We start from the raw sequence: 24,940 nt of genomic DNA on the forward strand, positions 1-24,940 counted from the left end.
TGACCGGATTCCTGTCAGTCAGTCGGTTGTACGACGGTGAGGGTGAAGTCATGGACCGTCTGATGATGATGTTTCGATATGCAATTATAAGCCGCAGACATGCACATGGGAGGCATATGCAGCAAGATAGCTTAGGCAGCTTATCCTCTGCATAAGGCATAACCCTCATCTTATCTTGCTGCATTAGCCCGTATTGAAACGGTGATTTAATTTAAAACGCGTCTGGGCAGCGCGCCCGTCTGTCTGTCTGCCCCGACCCCGACCCGAGAGCCTGCCAAACCACAACCCCCAGCGCATCGTGAGAAAAAAAACCATCCAACCCGTTTCGTACAAACAAACTCCACCACGACAGCCATTCTGCTTGTCCTGCTCCACTCAGACATCGTCGCCGCCACCGCCGCCACCACCAAATCCCCATAGTAACTTTTCCCCCTCCTACCAATTGTTTGTACCGATATTGATATTCAGTTCTCTGCCCAACCACAAAGACCGCCAGCGTTGCAAAACCCTGTCAAAATGTTCGCCGCATCCCGCTTCGCCTCCGCCGCGCCGACCGCCTCGCGCACCTTCGCGCGGGCCTTCAGCGCCTCTGCTGTCCGCCCCCGGGCCAAGATCACCATCATCGGCAACCTGGCCGCGACGCCCGAGGTCCGGCCCACGTCGACCGGCCGCGAAATCATCGAGTACGCCGTTGCCTCCAACTCCGGCCCCAAGGACAAGCGCGTCACCAGCTGGTTCCGCGTCGCCAGCTTCGAGCCCGAGGGTCCTCGCCGTGACTTCCTCACCTCGCTTCCCAAGGGGTAAGTTTGTTTCATTGGGAGACAAGCAGCAGCTGCTGCTTGCATGCTAAAAAACGGAATGCGCATATGCTAACTGGGAGATTGCAGCGCCATGGTCTACGTTGAGGGTAACTGTGTCATGAACACCTACGAGGATGCTGAGACAGGCAAGAGCCGCAGCTCCCTGAACGTCTACCAGAGTAAGTCCCAGCCAATACCCCCCAACACCTCGTTTGAGCCCTAGATTCTGACAGACATACCAGCCGACATCGAAGTCCTCCGCAGGCCAGCCCCGACCGAGGGCGAGCAGTAAAGCCAAAATGGAGAATTAAAGGCAGGACGCCAATGCGTCACCCGAAGCTTTGAAAGCCAAGTACAGCTCATGAGACACTGTTGAGCCGCAATTGAACTGTGCATACATCGTGCTTTGCGGCATCCCCACTCTTGGAAACCATACGAACCAAACAAATTTTTCTATGTTGCCTTGCCCCCTGGTGTGTTGATGGTCGAAAGGAGGCTACGGCGTATTTTTTGAGGAACGATTACGAGCTTTTGTTGTACTATACCACATGTATCGGATGGATGGGACGAGATGATGGCAGTAGTTAATACCGATGTATTCTGCACCATGATCATGAACATTTGAAACTCGGGTTATATTCTTGCTCTCTTTGTATTGTGTTACTGATCGCAGGTAGTTGTGATTGGCAGGCTTGGGAAGGAGACGTTTAGGCGGGCATGCTGCTGATGGTGACTGACCCCAAGTTGGCGGACGGTCAGAGCATCCGGTGGCAGGATCGCAGCCAATATCTTGCCAGTTGGGTCGAAATGGTCCTCGTTCGGAAAGGGGGTGGTGAGCCATTATATATATCCAAGTCTGCCCTTGTAGTACATGTTATGCCCTTTCTGCCTTTTACTCGTCCACATCCATCTGGCCATCCTCCTTCAGCTCGAGGTAGGCAGTCAAGCCGCCCATCTCGGCGTTCTGTTGGGGGTTTTCCATGGTGACGTCGTAATCCCCCTCCTGTCTATAAATCCTCGCGGCCCTCCCAACTCTTCGAGGTCTTCGCCGTCATTATAGGACTGTTCCATAGCCTTTGTATAGGTTGAACCTCCCTTTCTGCTTTAGACAAAAAATGGTCAACTCCCTCCCGATACGCGCGTGCGTGTGTTCGTGGCCCTGAAGAGTTTAAAGTCCAATCTCCACCCATGACAAGCGCTGACGAACCCAAGAAGGAGAAACAGCCACGGTGGCAGCTAAAGCAGCGGCAGCCAGAGCATATAAAGCTCCAAAAGCATTGTTCATTCTCTTGTCCCCCTCCTATCCGTTCTTTTCCTGTTCTTCCTCATTCTTCTTCTTCTTCTCTCTCCTTTCCTTCTCATTCTTCCGCCTTTCCCGAGCCTTTTCTCGAGCAACTCTTTTTCGTTCTTCCCCCGCCTCTGCGACGCGTCTGGTTCCTCTCGAGCCCGTCGGCGCTGTTCTAGGCGCTTTGCGAACGCCCGATTGTGCTCCGTATCCTCGCGTACGAGCGGTTCCACGACGGCTCCCCAAACGCCGCCGGCAGTCTGGTTCTTGTTGCGGCGGTTGTCCTTATTCGCAGGCGCGGCGTAGTCCATGGTGCGGTAAGCGTGGTCGTGGTAGAATTGATCTTCTTCCTCTTCTCTTTGCTGTTGTGTTTTTTGTTCCTGATCGTTTTCTGGACCTGGCCTTGAAAGTGATAGAAATGAAAAGGAGGTGGTGGTTTGTAAGCCATTATCGTCTCTGGTGGTATTTATCGCTGTCCAGCGAGTCTGCGGGCTGTATCGTTGCCTCTGTTGCCCCTGGAAAGGCTGGCAGCCTTCGTTGTCGTCGTCCAATTCTATAGTATTAGGTGCCTCGCCCAAGGACTCTTCGTCCCGATGCTGTCTCTTCGACGCATGTCCTGCCGTACCGGCGTCCTCCGACCGTCCGCAAGTGTCATTGGAGGGGAGAAGTTGACTCTGCCGTCGCTTTCTGGGTGTCTTGAAAATACCCATTGGTGGCAGTTTCTGTGCGAGCTGCGGGGTCTTTCTCCCTTGCGGTGTATCATGGCTATCAGCCTCTCTGCTGCTGCCGTCAATAGGTTGTTCCTGTTCTTGTTCTTCCTCTTCTTGTTGTTGCTGCCGTTGCTGGTATTGTGGCAATGATAAGTCTCCGAAGGCTAAAGAGGACGGCTCCAGTGGTTGATTGTCATGCCTCTGGGTACCTGATGCCGAGGGAGAAGAAGGACCCCCTGGCCGGAGACTAAACCCAGCTTTATATCCGGACTTGTTGTTAACTCTACCAGGCTCGTTAACAGACGAATGTCTTTGTTGTGGTAGTGGTGGCGGAGCTGAGGCGTCGGCAGAAGGTCCCACAGCATCTGGCTGCTGTTTATTGGGGTTGCTGGACTGCATAGTCAGGTCTGGCTGAGGAGAATTTGTCATTTTGTATTTGGAGGGCGCTGATGGTTTCTGAATGATGATATGAGGGCTCTTACGTTGGTTGAGTTGACGATGGAACTGCTGAATAACTTCAGAGACTAGAGAGGTTGTACGGATGGGCCTCTGTTATACACGGCCAATTCAATAATTCCCAGAGAATGTCTCGAAAAGTATGGCAGAACAGACACAGGAGAAAGGGGAGAAAGGAGTGTCAGTCGAAAGGATGCCTGCCTCCCCATGGCTCCACGATGTGTAATAAGATAACTGTGAACCATGGGCGACTCGCAACTCTGTTCGATTTCAGCTTCGCTCTTGTCAATCTCCAAGTATATACAGATAGACATTTTGAATCTTGATAACAAATCAAAATCTTGTTCGTGTCGTTTGTTGCACTAATAATAGGGATAGTACATGCGTTCATATCACGCAAGGCTGCTGCATTAATCCGGTATATCATCACGAAGAGACGGGGCTCCAAATGGGAAACAGTTGCAGCAGTTCAATCTTCATACTCCGTATAATGAGAGTTTCTACTGTGTAAAGTCTACCACAAAACTAAAATAGCTTTTCAAAGCCAGCTGTGCTAGCACGACTGGAGCACTGTAGCAAAACAAGACCATGCCTGATGAATATTTGATAGTTGGCACACACAAGGCTCAAATACAAGCTATTGCCACGATCCATCAAACTCCGCACCCCCAGTTTCCTAGCATGTTGGCCAGTTTTAAGTCCTCCTCATCCTCGAGAGCCGACGTCTCCGATCTTTCCTCGTCCTCCTCATCCTCGGGAGCTGGCGTCTCTGATCTCTCCTCATTCGATTCCTCTCTCTGGGGAGAAGGGAGGGGCTTGACCATTTTCCCCCGTATACTCTGAGCACGACCTTTCTCTCGCACAGCCTGGGCATGAGCACCTGTCCGGAGAACAGATCGTTCAAGCGAGGATCCGGAATCCGATTGTTCCTTCTCCTCTGTGTCTTCACCAGTGTGTAATGCGGCAGATGCTGCCGATGAAGTAGCTAGAATATCATGTGTTAGCAGCAAACACATACTGAGGGGAAACCGTGCATACACTTACCAATGAGAACTGGGAATCCTTCCAATTCAGATGCTATACCGTTATGAACAGTAGAGAGTATTGCGATCTTGACCTCGTCGTTAAGGCGATGCTCGTCATTAAGTCGGTCGACTATCGATTTCGCATACTCGCATTTCCCAAGGAGAAGCCCCAATTGGAACTGGAAATTGCCAAGTTCTCGCGAGAGGGATGCCTTTGGTTCCCAATCTGGAGCAAGTTGGTCTATGAGCGTCTCAAAGACATCCATCGTCAATTGTGTTACCTCGCCTTTAACCCTCTCTAGATATTGCGAATCGGGTTCTCCTTTTGGCGCGCTTGAGGATATTGATAGAAAGCCATCCTTAGGAAATCGGGGGGTAGAGACGGGGAATCGGGGGTAAAGATGGGATTGAGGTATTGCTAACTTGGCCGACTTCTTTGGGGGAAGAATCTGGATGCAGTCACCTTCCAATTCGGCCGGTAAGCAGGGGGATCCGGGCGAGGCCAAAGTCGTACCGCGTGGTTCAGTGGCTGTCCTAGTATCAGACTGCTCAAACTCGCTCAAGGTTAGGACCGGAATGGACCAATACTTGCTAGAGCGCTCTTCGTCGAGGTCACTCAAGCTAGCGGCGTCAGTAAAAATGGAGAGGCTGTCACTATCATCAAGATTGTGTTGTTTATCGATCCCCTTCATCTCAAAGGACTGGAGAAATATAGAAGCGGCAGGACAGCTTGCTCCGGCCGTGGCTTGCTGAGAATCCCGTGGGCCGAGGCCCTCGGGGGTTTTCTTCGTTGGTAGAGGCGTGGGTGTCTCCAGTAGGAGTGGTTCTCCAGAGAGACAATAGGGGCTGGTGCATGGTGGAGATCTTAGATGCGGACAAGGGGTACTCGGCGATGGAGGAAGTGGGTGTTTGACAATGGGGAAGCGGTCAACGACAATATCAGGTTTTGTTTTAGTAGAAGAATGCTCATGAGACGTGGTTGCATTACAAGGGCTCGCAGTGACAGAGCCTGCATGAACCGGGGATGTAAGCGAGTCTCCCCTGAGATATGCGTATCGCAGTTGAATCATGCTGGGTAGGTACTTACTGTCCTAAGCTCCATCATACAACATGAAGTCACCGCCTATGCCCTTCGGTATGTCCAATTGAGGAGCCTGAGTACCTGAGGGCTTTCCCAGACCTGAGATAGGGCAGACGTCTCCTTTGGTCGAAGCCGGGTAATCAACTACGTCACCTATGCTGGTGCACCGTCTCTCTTGTGGGACGTGGGCAGTCCGTTCAGTGCCATGAGCTCGAACTGTGGCTGCTTTGCGGGATACGTCACGCGAGGAGCTCACCTCCTGCCGCTTCTTCAGAGAAGAGAAGTGCCTCAGGCTGAAGGGTGGGAGAGGACGCTGCGACGAGCTTGTTGATCCGGGGGTGTCTGCCAGCTTCGGGGGTGACGTGGAGCGTATTCCCCTGAGTCTGCGACTCACGGAACCGAAAATGCCCAGAGACGGCTTCTTCAGCCTGCATACATCGGCATGATTGCGCAACGAAGAGGATTGGGAAGTGTGACTGTCTTCCGTCGATACCCAATCCAGCCCGTCGAGTGTTGCTTCATATGAATATGTTGCCATCTTTGCCGCAGAGTAATGGAGTGATGTATACGACGAGACCAATACAGAAGTAGCGTGCCTAAACTGAAGAATACCAAAACAACAGCCCCCAAAAGATGGGAATGCCGGTGGAGAATGGGTAGTTTGCAATGATGTTGGGGACAGGACAGTTGAAGCAGGACTTGCGGTCGAATTTTCAAGGCTCGAACAGGACAACATTGAGCAATATGCGCTCCTGCCTGCTGGTCAAGCTGGTGATTTCTACTGACAGCAGGAGCTGACCTTGCGCCCCTGCCTTTGCCACACCATTTCTATATCTAGCTGCATTGTACGCTTGCCTCTACGGTCCTTCTCAAAGGTGTAATGTTGAGTCAAAGCCTCATGCCTACATGCGGTCACTTACGACGACTGTATACCGGGCAGGCCAGTTATTCCTTCCTGGAACGATAGCCTCGTAGATACATGCCAGACAATAGAGCAGCCAAGTTGGAAGATCGGGGGTTGTAGTGTTGTAGTTGGATCGTGGGGTCCGCACGTGCCACCCCGCCGATCTGATTGGGCGCATGCTTGCATACTTCATAGCAATAGCATCATAGCTTCGACTCAACTAGGCAGAGCAGCAGCCAAGCACCACCACCACATATCATACGGAAAGCGCTGCGACCACGCGCAACCCAAACCCGGCCACCCAAGATCCCATTGCAGCAGCCCGACGACACCGCCACCATGTCGATCCCCACGCAAATCGCCGAGACGGTCCAAACCGCGCACATCGAGCGCACCCCGTCGCCGGCCCACGACCTGGCCCCGTCCACGACGGCCTCGGCCAAGCAGCCCGTTGAGCTCGACCACAAGAAGCTGCCCAAGCGGCCGTCGTCCATCGACTCCATCTCGCTCGACTCGCACGATGACGAGGAGGACATCCCGCTGAGCGTGCTGCGCCCCCACCCGCGCGACCCCAAACACCACTTCCCGCCCATGCCCGACATGCGGTTCGAGCAGAGCTACCTGAACTCGCTGCGGGACGCCGACACGTGGTGGAAGGTGGCGCTGGTGACGGTGCGGGACCAGGTACGTTGTTTTGGGTCGCCCTGTGCCCAGTTTCCTTCTAGCTAGCTAGTTGCCACCGGTTACTAACGGTTCTTTGTCTCTTTTGCAAACAGATGGTGATGCCCCTGGCCCAGGGTCTCCTCTACAACCTGGCCCTCGCCGGCTGGCAGTACTGGAACAAGACCGCGCAGTACAGTGGCAGCTCGGCCGGGGCTAGGATACGGCGGTGGTGGTACGGCGTGAACAACTGGAACCTCCCGAGCGAGACGAGAAGATTATGACCGAAGCGTGAGATAAAAAACCAAGCAGTCGATGATATAGCGTGGATGGCCAAGCTGGAAGGGCTCTGCTGCAACTGCACAACAACATGATGATATCCTATAGTAGAACGGAGTAGAGTGTGATCTGTACATAAATCAACACACAAGCATGGGACTTAGACAGAACCGAATCTTCGGCACAATCGCCTTTTTTTTGGTATTACAATATTCAACTGTCCCTCTTCCGGGGACAAGCGGACAATATTTGACAGATCTAGACCCATACACCGGTCTCCATCTGATCTATATTGGCGAATTTGCCGTTTGTTCAAGTAGCTAGAGGTATTCCTGCAACGGCTGAACCCACGCTTATACTCAGCATGGTGCCATATCCTTCATCTACGACCAACCCAGTGAACGCCTGCTTTCCTCTAACGCAATGCTGCAAATAACCTCGTCATCACCGGTTGCTCCCCAGTGCAACAGTGTCTTTATCACTACCAGGGAATACCAGGTGCGCGCATAACAGACCCTGCCTGAACCGCCGCAGGCATACAAAAGAATAAGCCGCGCTTTGTAGAGGTCCGCTACTCGACCGCAGTGGTAGCAGTGGGTTTGGAAGGCTGCTGCAACTTGTCCGGGCTTTCCCTATAAGCCAGAGACGTAGATTGCAACGAGCTTGTTGAGGGTGTGAGAGGCGGCCGTTGGGATTGAAGGCCGGTCGATGCGCGCTTGGTGGCAGGCTCGGGTGTACCCTCCTTGGAGCGAACAGTATTTCCCTTCATCTTCCGGGGAGCAACAGATATAGTGTCCTCGGTCTTCTCGGGCTCGGAAGGTGATTGAGCTGACTTCGCCTCGCCAGTGCCGTCATAGCGGTATTGGCTCAGATCCAACTTGGAAGGACCATCGTCATCACCTTCACCGTTCTTCTTGGGTACTTTCAGTTTGACCACCATCGACTTTGGGCTGTCGTTCAAGTCTTCGTCGTTGTCTTCGCCCATTTCTTCATCTTCAGCCAGCTCATCACCCTCGTCTTCCTCTTCCTCTTCTTCGCTCTCCTCAGGGACGTGTTCTTCCTCATCATCGCCCAAGTCGGGCTCGCTCTCATCTTCATCTTCATCGTCCATAGAGTTGTACCCCTTGCCTTGTGCAGATTTCGTCCAACCGTTGGTACCATGATTCACGGCAGCTGATCGGCGGGGACGCCCAGTTGGGCCGACCGATGACCCCTTGGATGACGGTCTAGCCTCTTCGTCCCGATCGGGGCTCGTGGTTGTAATGTTATTCGACGCATCCACAGTCATGCGGGAAGGCGCCTTGATCTGACGGCCGCTGGCAGTCGTTACGGGGCCAGCAGGCTCTGCAGGTGTGTTCGTCCCAGTATTGCGTCCCGACCGGCGCGTGCCCGTGGAGTCGGATACGAAATCTTCGTCATCGGAATAAGTATACTTCATACGTTTACCTCTCGTGCGACCTTCGTAGAGCGAGAAGCCCGGCTCGGGGCGCTTGAAGCGTTCCTTCTGAGCTTGTCGGTATTCACGTCTCTTGCGCTTCTCCTCTGTGGCCTCGAACCGGGGAATGGCTGTCTGCATTTGCTGCGCTAGCTTCCTAGCTTTAGGACCACCATCGACGGTGAGCAGCTTATCGATCAACTCGCTGAGCTCTTCGATCGATCCTGCCACGCTCCACCATGTACGGTTGAAGCCTTGCGGGTTGCTCTCGCGATAGACCCGGAAGGCGGTATCGTCCAGGCCTTCGATCAAGTAGTACCGGCGCTTGTCGCTGTCAGAACCCCAAGATTGGACCGAGAGAGGTTGGTTGAGATCATCTTCGTGTCGGTTGCCCTTGTAGGATGTGTTGATCATGCCTTTGACGGCCTCGGATGAAGAAAGTGACCAAATGATCAGCGTTCGTAAGAGTGTGAGCTGTCGCAATCGCCGCAATAGTCAGTACATGGCCAGCATGGAGAGCGGGTTTGCTTTTGCGGTGAAGCAGTTTGGTGAAGGCAAGAGCTTCTGGGGACGGCACTTACTCGTTCCGTGGGGTTCATTGAGCCGAATGTAGCGCCGCCGGCCAACGGGCTCTTTTCACCCCAAGACTTGGCCCATTGGTTCTTGTGTGTTGCAATGGCATCCTCCAGAGCTCTGTTGTAGTGTCCAGGCCTGTAAAGAAAACAATGATTTTAAGTTAGTCGTCCATGTGCTACTTCGCGTTAGGTGATTGCGTCATACGCACTTGACATCTTGCTTGCGGTTGAGCAGCAGTCCCAGGACCGCACACAAAAACAGCTCGACGCGGTCACCAGGCGTAGAGTCGGTGACGTCGCGCTCGAGCTCTTGTGGGCCGAAATTGGGCAGAGATTTGGGCAGAACAGTGTCAAATCGGCTTCTGGACATCACCACGAACTGCAGGCCACGAGGTTGAGGTCAGCAACTAAATACGCGCGAGATGTCGCGTTTTCTACGCGAATTCGGCGATTTTACTCACGGCAATGTCCGGATTATCAGCCAGAATGTACTCATGGGGCGGTGAGGCAGGTCGCTTGGGTGCTGGAGGCGACGGCTCTCGCGCAGATGCCTTGGGCTTGGCGCCTTTGGGGAGTTTGGTGAAGTAATTTAGGATGCCCTTTTTGTCCTGTGGCAATCCATCGTCGCCTTCATCGTCGGAAGGGACTGGGGACAGCGAAGACAGCGACGAGAGATCACTAGAATCGTCGTCGACGGCCATTGTGTCGAGGTTGGTTGTTGCGAGGACGTGGTGGTGTTGTAGTGGGGAGGGAGGAAGGGGAATGTGTAAATGCCGATGGCCAGTCACTAGAGAAGGGGGAAAACCCACAACGAGATTGGGAGCTCCAAAGCTTGAGCCGCACAGGGCCAGGAGGCAAGGCAAAGGGTAAGGTATCGATATAATAGGCTAAGGCATTATCCCAATCAAGGCCGCAATAGGCCCACGGCTCAAGTTATTGCACGCCGGAGACATCCATACAGATCCTTCCAAGTCATACCTTTCTCCGGGCATTCTCTGGGCAAGGCTTCATCCGATTGTGTCTGACTATCTACATACATGGTGTCCTGATCTATTCATTGGAGAGGCTTTAACATCCTACACACAGTAATGGTATCACTCACGACGCCCAACTATTCTGCCTTGCTCGATATGAGTTGGTCTACAATCATGTAGAGACCGGGGTTAGGTAGGAACGTTGGCGATCCATGTATCGAGGGGCGTTGCTGACCCCTAGCTGCTAAGTACTGCAATGTGTAGAGGTTGAAGCCAGGGTACGATCATCAAGATACGTTTTTGACCTGTTGGAGTGAGATATCGAAGAATCATGTCTTGGCACCCACCACGGACAAAAGAACCTTACCCGTGATTGCCAAACCGGATGCCCACGCTGGTGTTGGGAGCCCAACCCAGGGAACGGCCGGTGAATTGAAATAATTCGAGTTTCTTTTTCCATTTCGTCAAGGTGACGCGAATTGCCATTCATTTTCGCATGATTGGCTTCATGGAAGGTGCAAGTGTCTGCCGCTGGTGTGTTTGCCCAGCCACGGTATGGCCAAACGCACCATATGGAACCTTGTCAGGTGGACGGCCCATTCCCCGAGATGCTCGAATGAAGCCATCACCAAGCCCGTAGTCTCAGCAATCCTTGCAGGAAGCGAAGTCGCTTGTTCAACCCCGCCTCCTGTCACGTTCTGCCACGCACGTAGACCGCATGTAGACCACATGCAAGCCCCGAAATCTGGGGTAGTAACCCCAAGAAAGACAGGCCAAACGTTGATTGAGAGGTTGTGGCCCCCGACACCATCGAGCAAGGCCGCAGAACCATCATTTGCCAAGCTAACGGTCTGTCTGCATCTGCTCTGCTCAACATGACGATGCGTCAGATACGCCCCTGGCTTCACCCAGACAAGCAGACGTTGCCCGGCAAGCCATGATTGGGTTCTCCAGAATAGGGAAAGAGTATTGCCATTTGAAATGGTGCACACGACTGGGCCTGACAGCTCCAGGTGCGATTCAGAAGCCTGCAGCGGTGAGTTGTGGCCTTGTCGTCTCACTCACAGCTCCCTGTGGAGTTGGGCCAGAGCAAGCGTCACAGCACTGCCGTGTCGTAAAGACTCGCAGTCCACCGGTGGTTTTTTGACGATGCAATACCCACCACCCTTCCTCAGGGCACAACAATTACCCTCCTCCATAACATATTCTTGAGCAGAAAACACCATGGGGGTTCTTTTCCAATCACAGGGCAGCATTTCCAGAACCAACTGATTACTCAATGAGGCAGTCCATATCGAACACTGCCCAGAATGCATGGGGGGGGGCCAGCCCAGCCATCAGTAAGCTTTATCCAGCCTCCGTTGTGTTGCGTGTATTGGGTATTCGTGAAGAGCCCACGAACACGACGCGACATAGCAAAGATTGGGACGGGGTGTTGTGGTGGTGAGCGGCGGGAATGACGACAGGTTGGGTCCTGCTCCACTTTCCGCCATTTTCCAATCGAGAAATCTTCCAGAGACCCGCACTAAATTTAGCTGAAGATACTTGAGTACTTGGGCACCTCCCGACTTTCTCCCGGCCTGCGTTTTTGCGATTCGGCCCACCAAAAACCCCAAGCACCAAGCTAATTGACCTAATCTGAACATTGATGCTCTCAGCCCTCCTCCCCCAAGCCCCGAATTCTGCCCAAGGCATTTGAATGCCATTGTCGCCTTTTCGGTTTGACACACCATGCATTTCTATGTAGGGAACATAAGTTGGGATTTGCAATGACTCGGGCTGAAGGCGTTCGGCTTTCAGATAACCTGGGCTGCTCTGGTGGATTGAAGTTGCCTGGCCACGCATGACACAAAGACATCAGCCGTTGCAAGTAAGTAGTAAGTGCATGCAGCCTCAAAGTAGGTAATCAGTATAAGTAGGCGGTATAGAGATTATGTCAGGCCTGAAAACCACAGCCCTCCACTTTGGCCCAACCCCAACTTGGTAGGACGTATGTGAAAGGTAACTAAGGGAGCCCCTCCCTTGTGCTTTTTGGCGCAACTTGATTTGTGACCTGCCCGCGTCCCTGCCTGGTCCTTGTGAGCGAGTCTCTGCACACCAGTCAGTTAGTTCTGTCATCGGCGGCCTGTTGTCCTCTATTTTTCCCCTTCTCACCTCGCACACTCTTTTGCCTTCAGCGCAGGCACACCAAGACCCAAATCGCCGTCTAACACCTTCACTGTTTTCGATTCAGACACGAAGGCAAGATGAGTGACGCAGCCGCCAACGAGGCTGAGAAGAACGTACGTGCAGAATTTCCCGACTACCCCGCCTACAGTGATGCACTTGCTCCTGGCAACCCTAGTCCACCACCAATACACTGCGATACGATGTTTATGGGTACTAACGTCCTGGGTGGTGATGATAGATTGAGATATGGAAGGTTAAGAAGTTGATCAAACGCCTCGAGGCTGCTCGTGGCAATGGCACCAGCATGATCAGTTTGATCATTCGTGAGTTTCTTCTACGTTGTCCACTGCACATGGCGCGCATACTGATCCGGACCACCCACAGCCCCCAAGGATCAGATCTCGCGAATCGCCAAGATGTTGGCTGAAGAATACGTATGTTTGCCATCAGCAGTCACGCGCTCTATGCCGCCTCTTCCTAACACTCTCCTCAGGGTACTGCCTCGAACATCAAGTCGCGTGTCAACAGACAGTCTGTGCTGTCAGCCATCACCTCAACCCAGCAGCGTCTCAAGCTGTACAATAAGGTTCCTCCCAATGGCCTTGTCGTCTACTGTGGTGAAATCTTGACCTCGGAAGGAAAGGAGCGGAAGGTCAACATCGACTTCGAGCCCTTCAAGCCCATCAACACGTCGCTGTACCTTTGCGACAACAAATTCCATACCGAAGCCCTTGCAGAACTGCTGGATTCCGATCAGAAGTTCGGATTCATCATCATGGACGGTAACGGAGCCCTTTTCGGCACGCTGAGTGGTAACACCCGCGATATCGTTCACAAGTTCTCGGTCGATCTTCCCAAGAAGCACGGTCGTGGTGGTCAATCCGCCTTGCGTTTCGCCCGTCTCCGAGAAGAGAAGCGTCACAACTACGTCCGAAAGGTAGCCGAGTTGGCCGTCCAGAACTTCGTTACTGCCGACAAGGTCAACGTTGCCGGTCTCATCTTGGCCGGTTCCGCCGATTTCAAGAACGATCTCAACGGCTCCGATTTGTTCGATGGTCGATTGCAGTCCAAGGTCATCAAGGTGGTTGATGTTTCCTACGGTGGTGAAAACGGTTTCAACCAAGCCATTGAGCTGTCCTCCGAGACTCTTGGTAACGTCAAGTTCATCCAGGAGAAAAAGCTCATTGGAAAGTACTTTGAGGAAATCAGCCAGGACACTGGCAAGATTTGTTATGGAATCGAGGATACCCTGAAGGCTTTGGAGCTTGGTGCTGTCGAGGTGCTCATTGTCTTCGAGAACCTCGAGATTACCCGCTGGGTACTGAAAGACAGCAACGGCAGCGAGAACATTCTCCACACTACCAAGCTACAGGAGACGGGCCCCCGTGACAAATTCATGGATAAGGAGACGGGCCAGGAGATGGAGGTCGTCTCTCAGGAGTCTTTCCTCGAATGGATCGCCGAGCACTACAAGGACTTCGGAACTAACCTTGAATTTGTGTCGGATCGTTCGACCGAAGGCAACCAGTTCGTCAAGGGATTCGGTGGTATCGGTGGTCTTCTCCGATACAAGGTCAACTTTGAGCAGTTAGCCGACGTGTCTGACGATGACGAATACTACGACGATTGACATTTTGATGATGATCCCGTTACCAACGAGGATCGCGTAGAAGCCACAGCATCAAAGCCGGCATTAGTCGTCGACGAGGAGCCAGAGAGCGTACCTCCGCCGAGCACATTGTCCAAGTCGCCACCCCGAGTTACCGAAGCATTGTCGTACAAGGACCGGCGCTTGGAGAAGATTGGGCCGGCGAACTCTCTGCACACTGCCAGACAGGTAGCCCGACCGAGCCCGCTCCGCGACATGATGACGGCTTCTTAAGTCGAGACTATACCATACGGATTAGGTACGTAGGAGAAAGTCTTCTGTGGTATCGGTGCGTGTATACAGTTGCTAACGCCCATCTAGCTACCTATTGACACATTCTCTCAGAGCAACCAACTCTGGGGTTACCTTGCTTAGCAAGGCTTGGATCAAGCAGGATGACAAAACAGGGGCATTAGTTAGTTTCTTGGCTCGGATATTGCTTCGCCATTGATAGTGGCTCCTGTCTGCTTGGTTTCACGATCTCACGCCTGCCATGGTTAGCATGGACGTCGAGATCAACTTGAAGCAATCAGACCAGTCGTTCTCGCCGTGCGCCCGACAGCAGATGGTTTATACATCGGTCACTCGTTAATCGTCATCAATTAAAATAATCGTTTCGCTCAAACTAGTTGCACGTTGCGTGTCTTCACAACTTCCTGTCCAGGTGCTTGCTTCCAACGTAGTCTGGCTATTAAGATAAAGGAGCTGTCTGCCAGTGACACAAAAAAAGAAGCAGTAGAATCCGATGCTAGAACCATCTGGGAGCAATTGCTGCAAAAACGTTGGGCAGCCAAGGAGGAGAGCCGTCTTCGAATTTGGTAGGGCGTCGGTGACCGACATGTTACGGAGCTTTGCGCGCCCTAGCAATTGCTCAACCCCGCGGTCGGTATACTGAGTGTGCGTATCCCTGCCGTCGTTTCTTTTTCCGGGGTGCAACGTGGGAACAGCGAGGTCCGATATTGGGTGACTGAGTTCGCAATTCCAACTCAATTGGGGTGAGACTCAACAACCAAATCAATCCTCTCTTTTATCCTTGGGATTGATGCCTTGGTGACTATTCCTCGAAATCATATACAACAGCAATACCCACTTCTATCCAAAAATCAACCCCCCAAAGACAGAGTTTTAGGAGAGAGAGTGTGTGCGTTTGTGCGTACGTGTGAGTGTGAATATGACGGCCATCAAGAAGCCAGTCGTCTGTTTTCTGGGGCCTGTTGCATCTTATACCCATCAGGTACGTATGCCCAACCCAGGGATTGTGTGTGTGTGGCTTTGGTAGTATATACCACCACCACCACCACCGACATCAACACATCATTCCTTCTATGCTCCTCGGCAGTGTCTCGCTTGTGCTTGGCTTGCCTGCATTCGCTGATGATTAAACCCACCGGCAGGCAACGCTTGATAGGTTCCCAGAAGACAAATACGAGCTCCTGCCCGTTGTGACCATCAAAGGTGTGTGCGTGCATCGTAGCATTTCCTATTCCTGGATCGGGAAACTTTCACGGGACGATGCAACGTTTGACTAACTGGCCATAGATGTCTTTGATACGACACAGTCCGGCCGCGCCACGTACGGCGTCGTGCCCTTTGAGAACTCGACCAACGGGTCCGTCGTCTTCACCCTGGACCACTTCGCGGACCGCCAGGGGCTGTACCCGGACCTGTCCGTCTGCGCCGAGATCTATCTCGACGTGCACCACTGTCTCCTTGGCCGGTCTCCCCCTGAGGGCCATCCAGAGGGCGAGGAGCCCGCATCATCGTCCACAACGGGGACTGCGCCTGCGCAACAGCAGCAACAACCACTCAAACTGACGAGCAGCCACACCTTTGGCCCTACGTCAACATCGTCCTCCGCCGGCAATCTTCTTTCCACCATCGCTCCTGGCGTCAGCAACGACGCCACCCCGACGGGCCAACGCACTCCGACCCCCTCGGACCCGTCCCCCCAGGAACCCCGCAGCCGTCCCCTGGTGCCCCTGACGCGCATCGAGCGCATCTACAGCCACCCGCAGGCGTTCGGGCAGTGCACGCGGTTCCTGTCGGCGTACCTGAAGGGCGTGGAGACGGTCGACGTCTCGTCGACCTCGCGGGCCGCCGAGCTCGTCCGCGACGACCCCTCGGGCACCAGCGCCGCCATCAGCTCCGCGGCCGCGGCGCGCCTGCTGCGGGACCAGGGCGTCGAGGTGCTGGCTCACAACATCGAGGACCGCGAGGACAACACGACGCGGTTCTTCGTGCTGCGGGCGGATAGCCGCGCTCCGGGCCCGGACGATCTGCTCCTTGACGATGGTTCGTCGCCGGAACAGCAGCCTCGAGACCAACAGAAAACCAAATCCCTGCTCTCCTTCACCGTCCCCCACACTGCCCCCGGCGCCCTGGCCGACGTGCTGTCGTGCTTCCGGGCCGCGGGCCTGAATCTAACTAGTATTGCGTCACGGCCCAGCCTGGAAGCGCCGTTCCAGTACGTCTTCTTCGTCGAGTTCGAGGGTCACCTGTCGGCCGACCCGGAGGGCAAGGTGGCCCGGGTATTGGAGCAGGTGAAGCAGGTCGCCCAGGGCTCACGGTGGTTGGGGAGCTGGGTGAACCAGCGGCGCTGATGATGGTGTAATACGATGTATGTGTATGTTGGGTGTTGTTTCAACGGGGGAGGGAGGAAAGCAGGAAGCAGAATCAATGCTTCTTGCTGGATATGATAAGAGTAAGGCAGAAGGGAAGCAAATGAGACCCATAGTTAGCAACGCCATCAGACCTTTCAACATAGGCCAATACCGAGCACATGTGCTTGCCAGGCGGGACTGGAGTTTATCCAAGATGAAAAGATATCAAAAATCGAAAGCGTCGTTAATCACTGGTCATCGAAAACGAAACGTTGAGTCACAACAAGTGAGCACTGGGTCTGACCCAAGTAAAATGATATTCACGACCAATACAAGCATGACCCGACTCTATCAAATCAGGAGAAACTCACCAATGTGGCCATTCACGTGTTTACAAGCCGATATATGCTATCACTATTCAGTAATCACATGGAAGCCCAGGAAGAAGGGATAGATGGTGTTTGTTAAAAGTTCCATGGCCCTTGACGAGCAACTATTCATGCTGACTCCCGTCCTGCCTTCTAGTGATTTATAGTACAGGATTTGCTTGGCTTCGCAAAGGAAATCTCGGACGCCGTATAAAAGGGTGTAAATACAGTATCCCCCATTTCCGTTCAACAGCTCACACGCCAATGGTTGAAGCTTCACGAGCACGCTCGCTGATCATCATCTCATCATCTATTGCATCCAAAACAGACGTCTCTTTGCCACTTCCACTCTAAATCAGTAAATTTAGTTCTTGAAGTAGTAGTTCTCCTCGGGGACACGGCCGCGGATGAAATCGGGCTCGCTGCCGGGGACGTAAATGTCCTCGTACAGGATCTTGGGGGTGGTCTCGGGGGGAGCCATGGCCTCAGCGATGGCAACCTCCTCGTTGACGTGCTTGCGGGCCTCCTTGTCGAGACCCTTGAGTTCCTCCTCGGAAACGACGTTCCAGTCGAGGATCTTCTGCTTGAGTCCGGCAATGGGGTCGTTGTTGGATCGCATGCGCTGGATCTCCTCACGGGTACGGTAGGTGGTACCGGGGTCGGACATGGAGTGACCTCCGTAGCGGTAGGTGACGTACTCGAGGACCATGGGGCCGTTCTCGGCGACAGCCCAGTCCTTGCCGTACTTGACAGCCGCCTTGACGGCGAGGACATCCATACCGTTGACCTTGAGACCGGGCATGTACTGGCCACGCTTGTAGTAGTCGGTCAAAGCGGAGGATCGAGCGGCGGAGGTACCCATACCGTACTTGTTGTCTATCCAGTTGGTTAGCGGGGAGTCCAGGAGGTCCTCAGATAGAATGTAACATACTTTCGCAACCGAACAGAGCGGGGAGCTTCCAGAGCTTGGCCATGTTGAAAGCCTCGAAGACCTGACCCTGGTTGGAAGCACCGTCACCGTACAGGATAACAGTGGCGTTCTTGCGGCCAGTGTACTTGTGGGCGAAGGCCAGACCGGCACCGACGGGGACCTGAGCACCGACGATACCGTTACCGCCGTAGAAGCCCTTGGTGAACATGTGCATAGAACCACCCTTGCCGTAGGCAATACCCTCACGGCGACCGAGCAGCTCGCCGATGATGGATCGCACGGAACCACCGCGCATCATGGCGTAACCGTGGCATCGGTAGGCGGTGATGATATCGTCCTCCTTGTTCAGGGCGGCCTCGATACCGACGGCGACAGCCTCCTGACCGGTGGACAGATGGCAGAAACCTCTGATCTTCTTCTCCTTGTATAACCTGTCGGCGGCCATCTCCATTTGGCTAGGAGCAAGTTAGTCCTGGGTCAGAGCTGATATATGGGTGGCAATGGCAGGCAATCATGCCAATGACCACAAAATGCGGGTTATTTCGTACCGGGTGACGACCATGTCGTAGTACATCTTCTTCAGCTCCTTCTTGGTGACATCGAGGGTGTAGGGCGGGGGATCAAGCTCGTATGTCTCGAAGCTCTCGTCGCTTAATGTGATCTGGAAGGGCTTATCGTCGTCCTATAGGACCCAAATGGATTCATGTCAGCATGTTCCGCCCACTCCGTTTCGTTGGTCTCCCCGGGTCGCGAAAGAGGTGGGCGACCAGCGAGCCAGGCTCTCGGGCCCCTCTCTCGGCGGACTCGAGCGATTGGATAACTGTGCTTGGGTGTAGCGTACCTCCGGGACACCCTTCTCGAGAGTGGCGCTGGCGGCATTGGTGGTGACGGATCGGACGGCGTTCACAAAGGGAGCAGTGGGAGCGGCGGCGCGAGCGCGAGTGCGCAGGGCCGGGACAGCTCTCGGCACCCTCAGCGCACGAGAGAACATGGCTGCGAATTGACTGGTGGTGGTAGCTGGAGATGCAAGAAGGAATAGGGCGGGCGGAACAGAGGAACAAGAAACCGAAGAGAAGAAAAAAAAAGGAATGGAGTCGGGAGTCAAGCAAGGTTGACAGGAGGCAGTCGATTGGCGAATCTCCGGTGATAGCAGCAGAGGTTGGACAAGAGATTTGATTCGATTGAACCAATTGACTGTCCCTCTGGATGTTGGGGATTTTTTTCCGTCCTCCGGGTTTTTCCCTCAAGCTGGATTGTTCGGGTTTAGCGCCAATTGACAACGAGCCTACATACTTGCATACTTGGCTATTGGTGGTGGTAGCAAGCCTAAGCATAAGCAACGCCTGGGAGCTTGGAGCTTTGGGAGTGGTGCTGTAGCTCCCCAATCCATAATCCATAGGCACAATCGTAGGGGGGGAGAGCAATCGGAGCTAGCGCTGCTCCAAATGTTGGGAATCGACGCCAAGACCCGGGATGGACCCTTTTTCTTTTCACCTGCTAACAAGGCCAAGCACCAAGCACCAAGGGGCGTTATCGTTAAACTTCAGGCGACGTTTGAGCTGGTTGATGGACAACTTGAGCTATTTACAGGCTGGTCTCCTCAATCTGGGTTAGGGGACATCTACAAGTACGTACAAGTACTCCTGCACGTTGATCCCATCATGCTTTCGGTGTGTGGCTAGTGCGCATATTGGTGGTAACACAACCTCCCTTGGCCGGCTATTGGGAGCAACTCTTGCCGGGCTGAGTACTCGGGTAATTCGTTCATTACATGTAGTGTATATATATATATGGTGTCGATAATCTAGATACAGCACGAATAGTTGCATAGTGCGCGCGCATGTGTGTGTCTGTGTGATGTAAAACAAAAAACTGGCTGGTGATCCGATATTACCTAGCAGTAATAGCACCAGTCCGAGTTCTTGCAGGCCACGGACCCGAGTGTAGGCAGGGTTACCGAGGACTCTGCAAGAGCTAGGACAAAAACATAATCCGTCATCTCGACGACTCCCCATTAAAATATGTATCCTCCGCCTCGTCGTAATATCCCGCAAGTGTAGGTGTATCTGTAAAGTGTTCCCCTTAAATCGTCAAACCCGGAGAGAAAAGGAACAAAAAAGTTCATAAGCCTCATCATGTTGCCTGCTTTTACTCCGACAAGCCGGTCTTTGCCTTTCCCGCCCTTCTTCCCCTGTCTTCATTTCCACAATGCAAACCGCTGATGCTGCTTCTGCTTACTCTCGATGAGTTGGTATCCAAAAAGTTCAGTCATGTCGACCTCCTATCCCATAACCAGATAATGCCGTTGCCTCAAGAAGTGAAAGTGGTATCATCATGCTTCAAGCCTAAAGCAGAAAGAAAACAAAAAACAAGGACAAAAGAAATAGCTATACCAAGACGCCCGCCTTTTCCATTTTTCCTTGCATCTCGAAATGGGGAATAAGGATGGGGGCAAAAAGAAAAAATGACCCCCCATAAATTCGACTGTGTTCTTCTTCGCCTCTGCGTGTGTATGCCCAATCTCTAGATGTAACGCCGTAAATCGAAGGAGGGAAATTAGAGCATCCAGTGAATGCCGTGGCAATGTATGGAAAGACCCGGCTCGCTATCGGCGCTGCCGCTTCGATTTCTTGCCGCGGCCATCGCTGTCGTCACCGTCGTCGTCGTCGTCACTGTCGTCACGGCCGTGGTTCCCACCCGTCTTCTCGCTGCCTTTCTTGATGGAGATGAGGCAGCCCTGGTCCTTGAGCCGCTTCGTAAGCGCTGTGCTGGCCTGCATCCCCGGGAAGTCCTTAGCGTTGTACACCGTAAACACGTCGCTCATGGTGATGGCGCAGATCGGGGTTCGGTGCCCGATGGCCGTGTTGGTCGGGTCCAGAAACATGATGGAGAAGCGGAGCCGGAACGATCCGGGCGTGCGCACGGACAGGTCTGAGAAGCAGAAGAAGCAGCCCTCCTCGCCCTTATCGTCGTTCCCGACGAAGGGCGAGGCCACCACGGTACCCATCAGCCTCCGTTGCTGCCGGTAGTCTTCCGGCATGGCTGAGCAGTCCTGCTCGCCCGTCTCGTTCCAGATGGTGGCGTGTACCACGGCGAACGGGTGCTTCAGCTGTGCCTTGACCTCTTCCGGCGAGGCATCCGGGTCGTCAATGAAGAGTTGTACGATGGGTGGCGGGTCAACAACCCTTCGGTCTCTTTCTCCGAATCCACAGGACCTCGCCGCCATCGGCTGTTGGCGGACCTTGAGCCGGTAGGACTTACGTCCTGGAGCGGCCGCTCGTGGGGCTTCAGGGCGCTTAGACGCAGCACGCGACGAGCTTGTGGTGGGTCCAGCATCGACCAGTTGCGAGATCTTCATCCGGTCAGAACGGCTGCTTGACGGCGCGGGAGACCATGGCATGGACGATTGGCTTGGCGAATTCATGGCCTGCGGTGGCGGCTGGATGCGAAGGTCTTTACCGTGAGGACCAGGGAGCGCCCGGTGGACCGATGAATGAGATGGCTGCAGCGGCAACGGCGGCGGCGGTGGGTGCGGGTGTGGATAAGTATGAGGCATATCTCTATACTGTCTCATTGGTGGTGTCAATGGAGGCACTCTGGATGAGGGGTTATGTTGCGGTGGTGGTCGATATTGATCTGGGACCTCCCCAGTTTGGTCACTCGCACCCGAAGAGTAGGTGGGTGAAAGACGAGCATATATATCCGCCGGATGCTGGGCAGACGGATTAGTCACCTGTCTCTCGCTGGGAGAGGCTAAGGGCCTTGGTGTCATATTGTGAGGAGGCGCTGCTGCCGCGGGATGCACCGCATAAGAGCTTGGTTTGTAGACAGTCTCTCGGACCTCTTGAGGGCTCTGAGCCGGGGTTTGCGAGGAAAGAAAAGACGAGGATGGGGGAAGACGTTGACTTTGTCTGGATGAGTCTGGGCGGTAGTAGGGAGCCTCATTGGGGGGATACGGCTCGTGAGCCCACGAGTTGTACGGTCGGGCCATAGAGTCCACCATGGTATTGCTTGGGGAAGATTAGATGAGAAAACCTTGGTTGGCCGCCAGTGATTTCGAGAGTTGGTTGGTTGCAGTGCAGCAAGCAAACGTCCGTGGATCCATCAGAGGTCCTATATAGATAGAGACTGGAGTGTTGCGGTCCGCCGGGGATGGTGAGAGGGTGAGGAGAGAGGCGCCTTCTTTCCCCCGTTCAGCACATGCAGAGGTCAGCTGCGAGCCGATACCGAGTGCCCGGATTCGAAAAAGCCCTGGACGAGTGACGAAATGGTCTGCCCTACGGCAAAGCAAAAGCAACGGGGCGAGCAGGCTACGAGACCAGCAAACAGGGTCGGTTGCGTGTCGTTGGCAGTTGAAGGCGTGGAAGCCGGTGTGTGCAACGGCAAACCGGTGTGATTAGCTACCGTCTTGCTGGTCCACTCGAGGTGAATGATCTGTTTGGCGTGGTCCCGAATTTGGCGAAAGGGATTCCTCGGGGTGGTGGAGTGCGGTTGACTACATATGCTTGGAGAGAGGGCGATTTCGTCTTTAAGCCAGAAAAAGCAGACAATGTCTCTGGGATGGACCCTGGTACCAAGACTGAGTCGTCTGTCACACCACAAATCACAGCCGGGCTGGGGGTGTCATGTAGCTCCGTGGTCGTTACGCAATACTACCCAGTGACAGAAGACTAGGCGCCTTGGAACGCGGAGAAGCGTTTGATATACACGGGCTGCTAAGGTGGCAGCTGGTAAAGGGGGCGTATTGTGTTATTGCAGGAGGCGGACGACGTGAATGGCCACCAAGTTGAGACGGAGGAGGGGCAATACGTCAAAAGAACAAACGGTGGTTCGATATTCTTGTTAATTCCTAGCCATGTAGGGTATGGAGGTCAGATCAGAGTAGGTGGCGCCAAGTTACATTGAATAGGCTACAGGGCTGTCTTTTTGGTTAGAGCATGGCGATTCACTAACTGCTATTGGCAACACATGCCGCGTCTGGGCTTTGCAAGACTTAACAGGGCCCCCCGTGAGCGGCGGGCCAGGGTCGGTGGTGGTGGTGGTGGTCCTGTGCAATACGTACTCCATAAGGGGACTGAAAGACTGGGTGACGGATGGATTGGCGACCAATTTGCCATTTTTACCTAAGCAGGAGAGTTCTCAAGGGTTGTGGGTTGTAAATAGTATACCGGGGATTTTATGGCCATTATTTCTTTTATAGTGGGATGCTCCATGGTCGGGTTCAAACTCACGATGTTGGGTTGGTGTCTGTCCTTGATTCATTCATTCGTCAGACATACATATCAATTCAATTATCCGCCTACGTACCGCTCCGTACCGTAGCTACGCTGTTGTACCGACGAGCCCCGAGGAGAGGAGAGAAGAGAAGAAGATAGGAATGCAGTGCAACCAAAACCAAGTATGTGGGAGCATCGATGGATGGCTGACTGAGTTGAGTGAGTGGCTGACAGCTTGGTCTGTACATCTTACTGTACCGTCCCTAGCAGAAGGGCGTGGTAGCGGCCCGCTCGAACATGATTGCGCAAGGACGAAAAGGGAAAGATGCGCAAGCATGGGGTTGAGGGGATCACCCTGTTACCCTCACAGCAGCATGCAGGCTGCCGAAGCGAGAAAGAACTAGTCCATGCGTTACACCTTTTTCGGATCTCGCAATGTGTGGGAACCGAATACCTGGGGCTTTTAGCGTCCTACGACATACATATGTACATACATACAGCCATCCAAGCATACAAGCATACACGCATACATATACGTGGGTAGTTGCAGCAGTTGGCAGGTTCTTTGCCTACCTAAAAGGCTACAGGACCTACGGGGCGTGTTGTCGTTGCAGTAGCAGTCGCAGTAGCAGTAGGAGTATACCATCCACCAGCGAGGGAGACACAGGCTTGGAAAACCCATAATCTCGGTACATGTCCCCATCCAATACGTGCGTGGTGCTTGGTCGCCAGCAGATCCTCTTCGCCTGCCTGTCCTCCATCTGCCTGTCTGCCTGTCTGCCTCTCTGCCTCTCTGCCGAAGTACCCAGCCTACCAGCCTGTCAAGGGTGTGCTAAACTGGGCAACACTGGATGGAGTTGTTATTTGAGACCCCGCCGTTACCGGCTACGGAGCAGGATACGGAGTGCGGGACTGTGCGGTTTTGAAACAAGGCCAAATTTATGTTTTGAATAAGGGAATCTCCCCGAAAGGAGGTCAAGATTGGTTCTGGATGATTACATATGGGTAGATGGAGGGATGGCTGGATCACGGATTCATGGATCATGGATGTATTCAATGGGACCTTAGCCTTCCACGCCTAGCACCTAGCAGCCCATGCTTGCCATGCGTTCCATGCTTGCCACGCCCAAATGCCTTCGCTCAGGACCAAGAGGTACCCATCCCATTGCGACGGAGTGCGAACGCGTGCTCATGGCTCACGGCACATGTCGATACGTACCTGGGACAAACCACCGCACTGCATACCGCATTCAACCGACCTCTTTTGCTTTTCCGTACCGCTCGTTTGACACTTTCTCCACTGCAGAATTATGCGCTCCTCCTGCTGCTTCACAGCTCATATCACCAGTCGCCAGATCTTCTGGCCGGATATTCGTACTTGGCTACCGAGCATCAGATTACGAGACAGGAGTCAGTAGAGTAAGATTGTCATTTGTGCCAGTCGCCAGGTCTCCCAAGTCTGTAGGCGCCTCCACCACTGCCCTGCTCACTGCCCTGCTCACTTCCGGAGGCCTATTGGATGCTAGTCCACGGCAGCAAGCCGGCAGCAAGCCGGGGGTTGTCCGTCCCCTTCATTATTTCTTTTTCCTCGCCAGCCTGCCAGACTACCCATGCCCTGTCTGCAACATGTTCAAGAATGCCTGAGGTTGTCCAGGACGACTCCTCGGAATTAAATTCATTTGCATCACGGGCGATCGCGGACTTGTGATTGATGATACTGCGATCGACAGTGGACTCAATTCCACCCAGTTTTTCTTTTTCCTGTTGAGATGCTGCAGTGAAGCGGAGCGATTGGGAAACCGGTCTGCGGTTCCAGCTCGGCTG

At 53.7% G+C, this 24,940-nt stretch overlaps 9 protein-coding genes across 9 annotated transcripts; 4 read left to right on the forward strand and 5 right to left on the reverse strand.

Moving 5' to 3' along the window:
- Positions 1-516: 516 nt before the first annotated feature.
- Positions 517-1,092, forward strand: PG998_000613 (Single-stranded DNA-binding protein RIM1; the record flags this gene model as incomplete). Its single annotated transcript, XM_066867431.1, has 3 exons — positions 517-800; positions 888-979; positions 1,034-1,092. 3 exons carry the CDS (start codon positions 517-519, stop codon positions 1,090-1,092), a joined length of 435 nt encoding a protein of 144 aa, XP_066735846.1.
- A 600-nt stretch (positions 1,093-1,692) lies between these two features.
- On the reverse strand, positions 1,693-2,396 carry PG998_000614 (uncharacterized protein; the record flags this gene model as incomplete). Its single annotated transcript, XM_066867432.1, has 2 exons — positions 1,693-1,807; positions 2,197-2,396. The coding sequence occupies 2 exons, from the start codon at positions 2,394-2,396 to the stop codon at positions 1,693-1,695; spliced, it is 315 nt and encodes a 104-aa protein (XP_066735847.1).
- Positions 2,397-3,904: 1,508 nt separating this feature from the next.
- PG998_000615 (uncharacterized protein) lies at positions 3,905-4,542 on the reverse strand (the record flags this gene model as incomplete). Its single annotated transcript, XM_066867433.1, has 2 exons — positions 3,905-4,236; positions 4,296-4,542. 2 exons carry the CDS (start codon positions 4,540-4,542, stop codon positions 3,905-3,907), a joined length of 579 nt encoding a protein of 192 aa, XP_066735848.1.
- A 2,058-nt stretch (positions 4,543-6,600) lies between these two features.
- PG998_000616 (uncharacterized protein) lies at positions 6,601-7,205 on the forward strand (the record flags this gene model as incomplete). The annotated part of the gene is made up of 2 exons (XM_066867434.1): positions 6,601-6,945; positions 7,038-7,205. The coding sequence occupies 2 exons, from the start codon at positions 6,601-6,603 to the stop codon at positions 7,203-7,205; spliced, it is 513 nt and encodes a 170-aa protein (XP_066735849.1).
- Positions 7,206-7,771: 566 nt separating this feature from the next.
- On the reverse strand, positions 7,772-9,911 carry PG998_000617 (uncharacterized protein; the record flags this gene model as incomplete). Its single annotated transcript, XM_066867435.1, has 4 exons — positions 7,772-9,109; positions 9,217-9,346; positions 9,420-9,589; positions 9,672-9,911. 4 exons carry the CDS (start codon positions 9,909-9,911, stop codon positions 7,772-7,774), a joined length of 1,878 nt encoding a protein of 625 aa, XP_066735850.1.
- A 2,519-nt stretch (positions 9,912-12,430) lies between these two features.
- Positions 12,431-13,983, forward strand: PG998_000618 (uncharacterized protein; the record flags this gene model as incomplete). Its single annotated transcript, XM_066867436.1, has 4 exons — positions 12,431-12,466; positions 12,592-12,676; positions 12,738-12,787; positions 12,847-13,983. The coding sequence occupies 4 exons, from the start codon at positions 12,431-12,433 to the stop codon at positions 13,981-13,983; spliced, it is 1,308 nt and encodes a 435-aa protein (XP_066735851.1).
- A 1,189-nt stretch (positions 13,984-15,172) lies between these two features.
- PG998_000619 (prephenate dehydratase PHA2) lies at positions 15,173-16,601 on the forward strand (the record flags this gene model as incomplete). The annotated part of the gene is made up of 3 exons (XM_066867437.1): positions 15,173-15,235; positions 15,396-15,456; positions 15,541-16,601. The coding sequence occupies 3 exons, from the start codon at positions 15,173-15,175 to the stop codon at positions 16,599-16,601; spliced, it is 1,185 nt and encodes a 394-aa protein (XP_066735852.1).
- Positions 16,602-17,333: 732 nt separating this feature from the next.
- PG998_000620 (dehydrogenase E1 component-domain-containing protein) lies at positions 17,334-18,891 on the reverse strand (the record flags this gene model as incomplete). The annotated part of the gene is made up of 4 exons (XM_066867438.1): positions 17,334-17,845; positions 17,901-18,355; positions 18,449-18,582; positions 18,742-18,891. 4 exons carry the CDS (start codon positions 18,889-18,891, stop codon positions 17,334-17,336), a joined length of 1,251 nt encoding a protein of 416 aa, XP_066735853.1.
- Positions 18,892-20,505: 1,614 nt separating this feature from the next.
- On the reverse strand, positions 20,506-21,903 carry PG998_000621 (uncharacterized protein; the record flags this gene model as incomplete). The annotated part of the gene is made up of 1 exon (XM_066867439.1): positions 20,506-21,903. One exon carries the CDS (start codon positions 21,901-21,903, stop codon positions 20,506-20,508), a length of 1,398 nt encoding a protein of 465 aa, XP_066735854.1.
- Between the last annotated feature and the right edge of the window lie 3,037 nt (positions 21,904-24,940).

Source organism: Apiospora kogelbergensis, assembly GCF_038363985.1.
Source record: "Apiospora kogelbergensis strain CBS 113332 chromosome Unknown utg000001l_segment0_segment0, whole genome shotgun sequence".
NCBI classification, from domain to species: domain Eukaryota; kingdom Fungi; phylum Ascomycota; class Sordariomycetes; order Amphisphaeriales; family Apiosporaceae; genus Apiospora; species Apiospora kogelbergensis.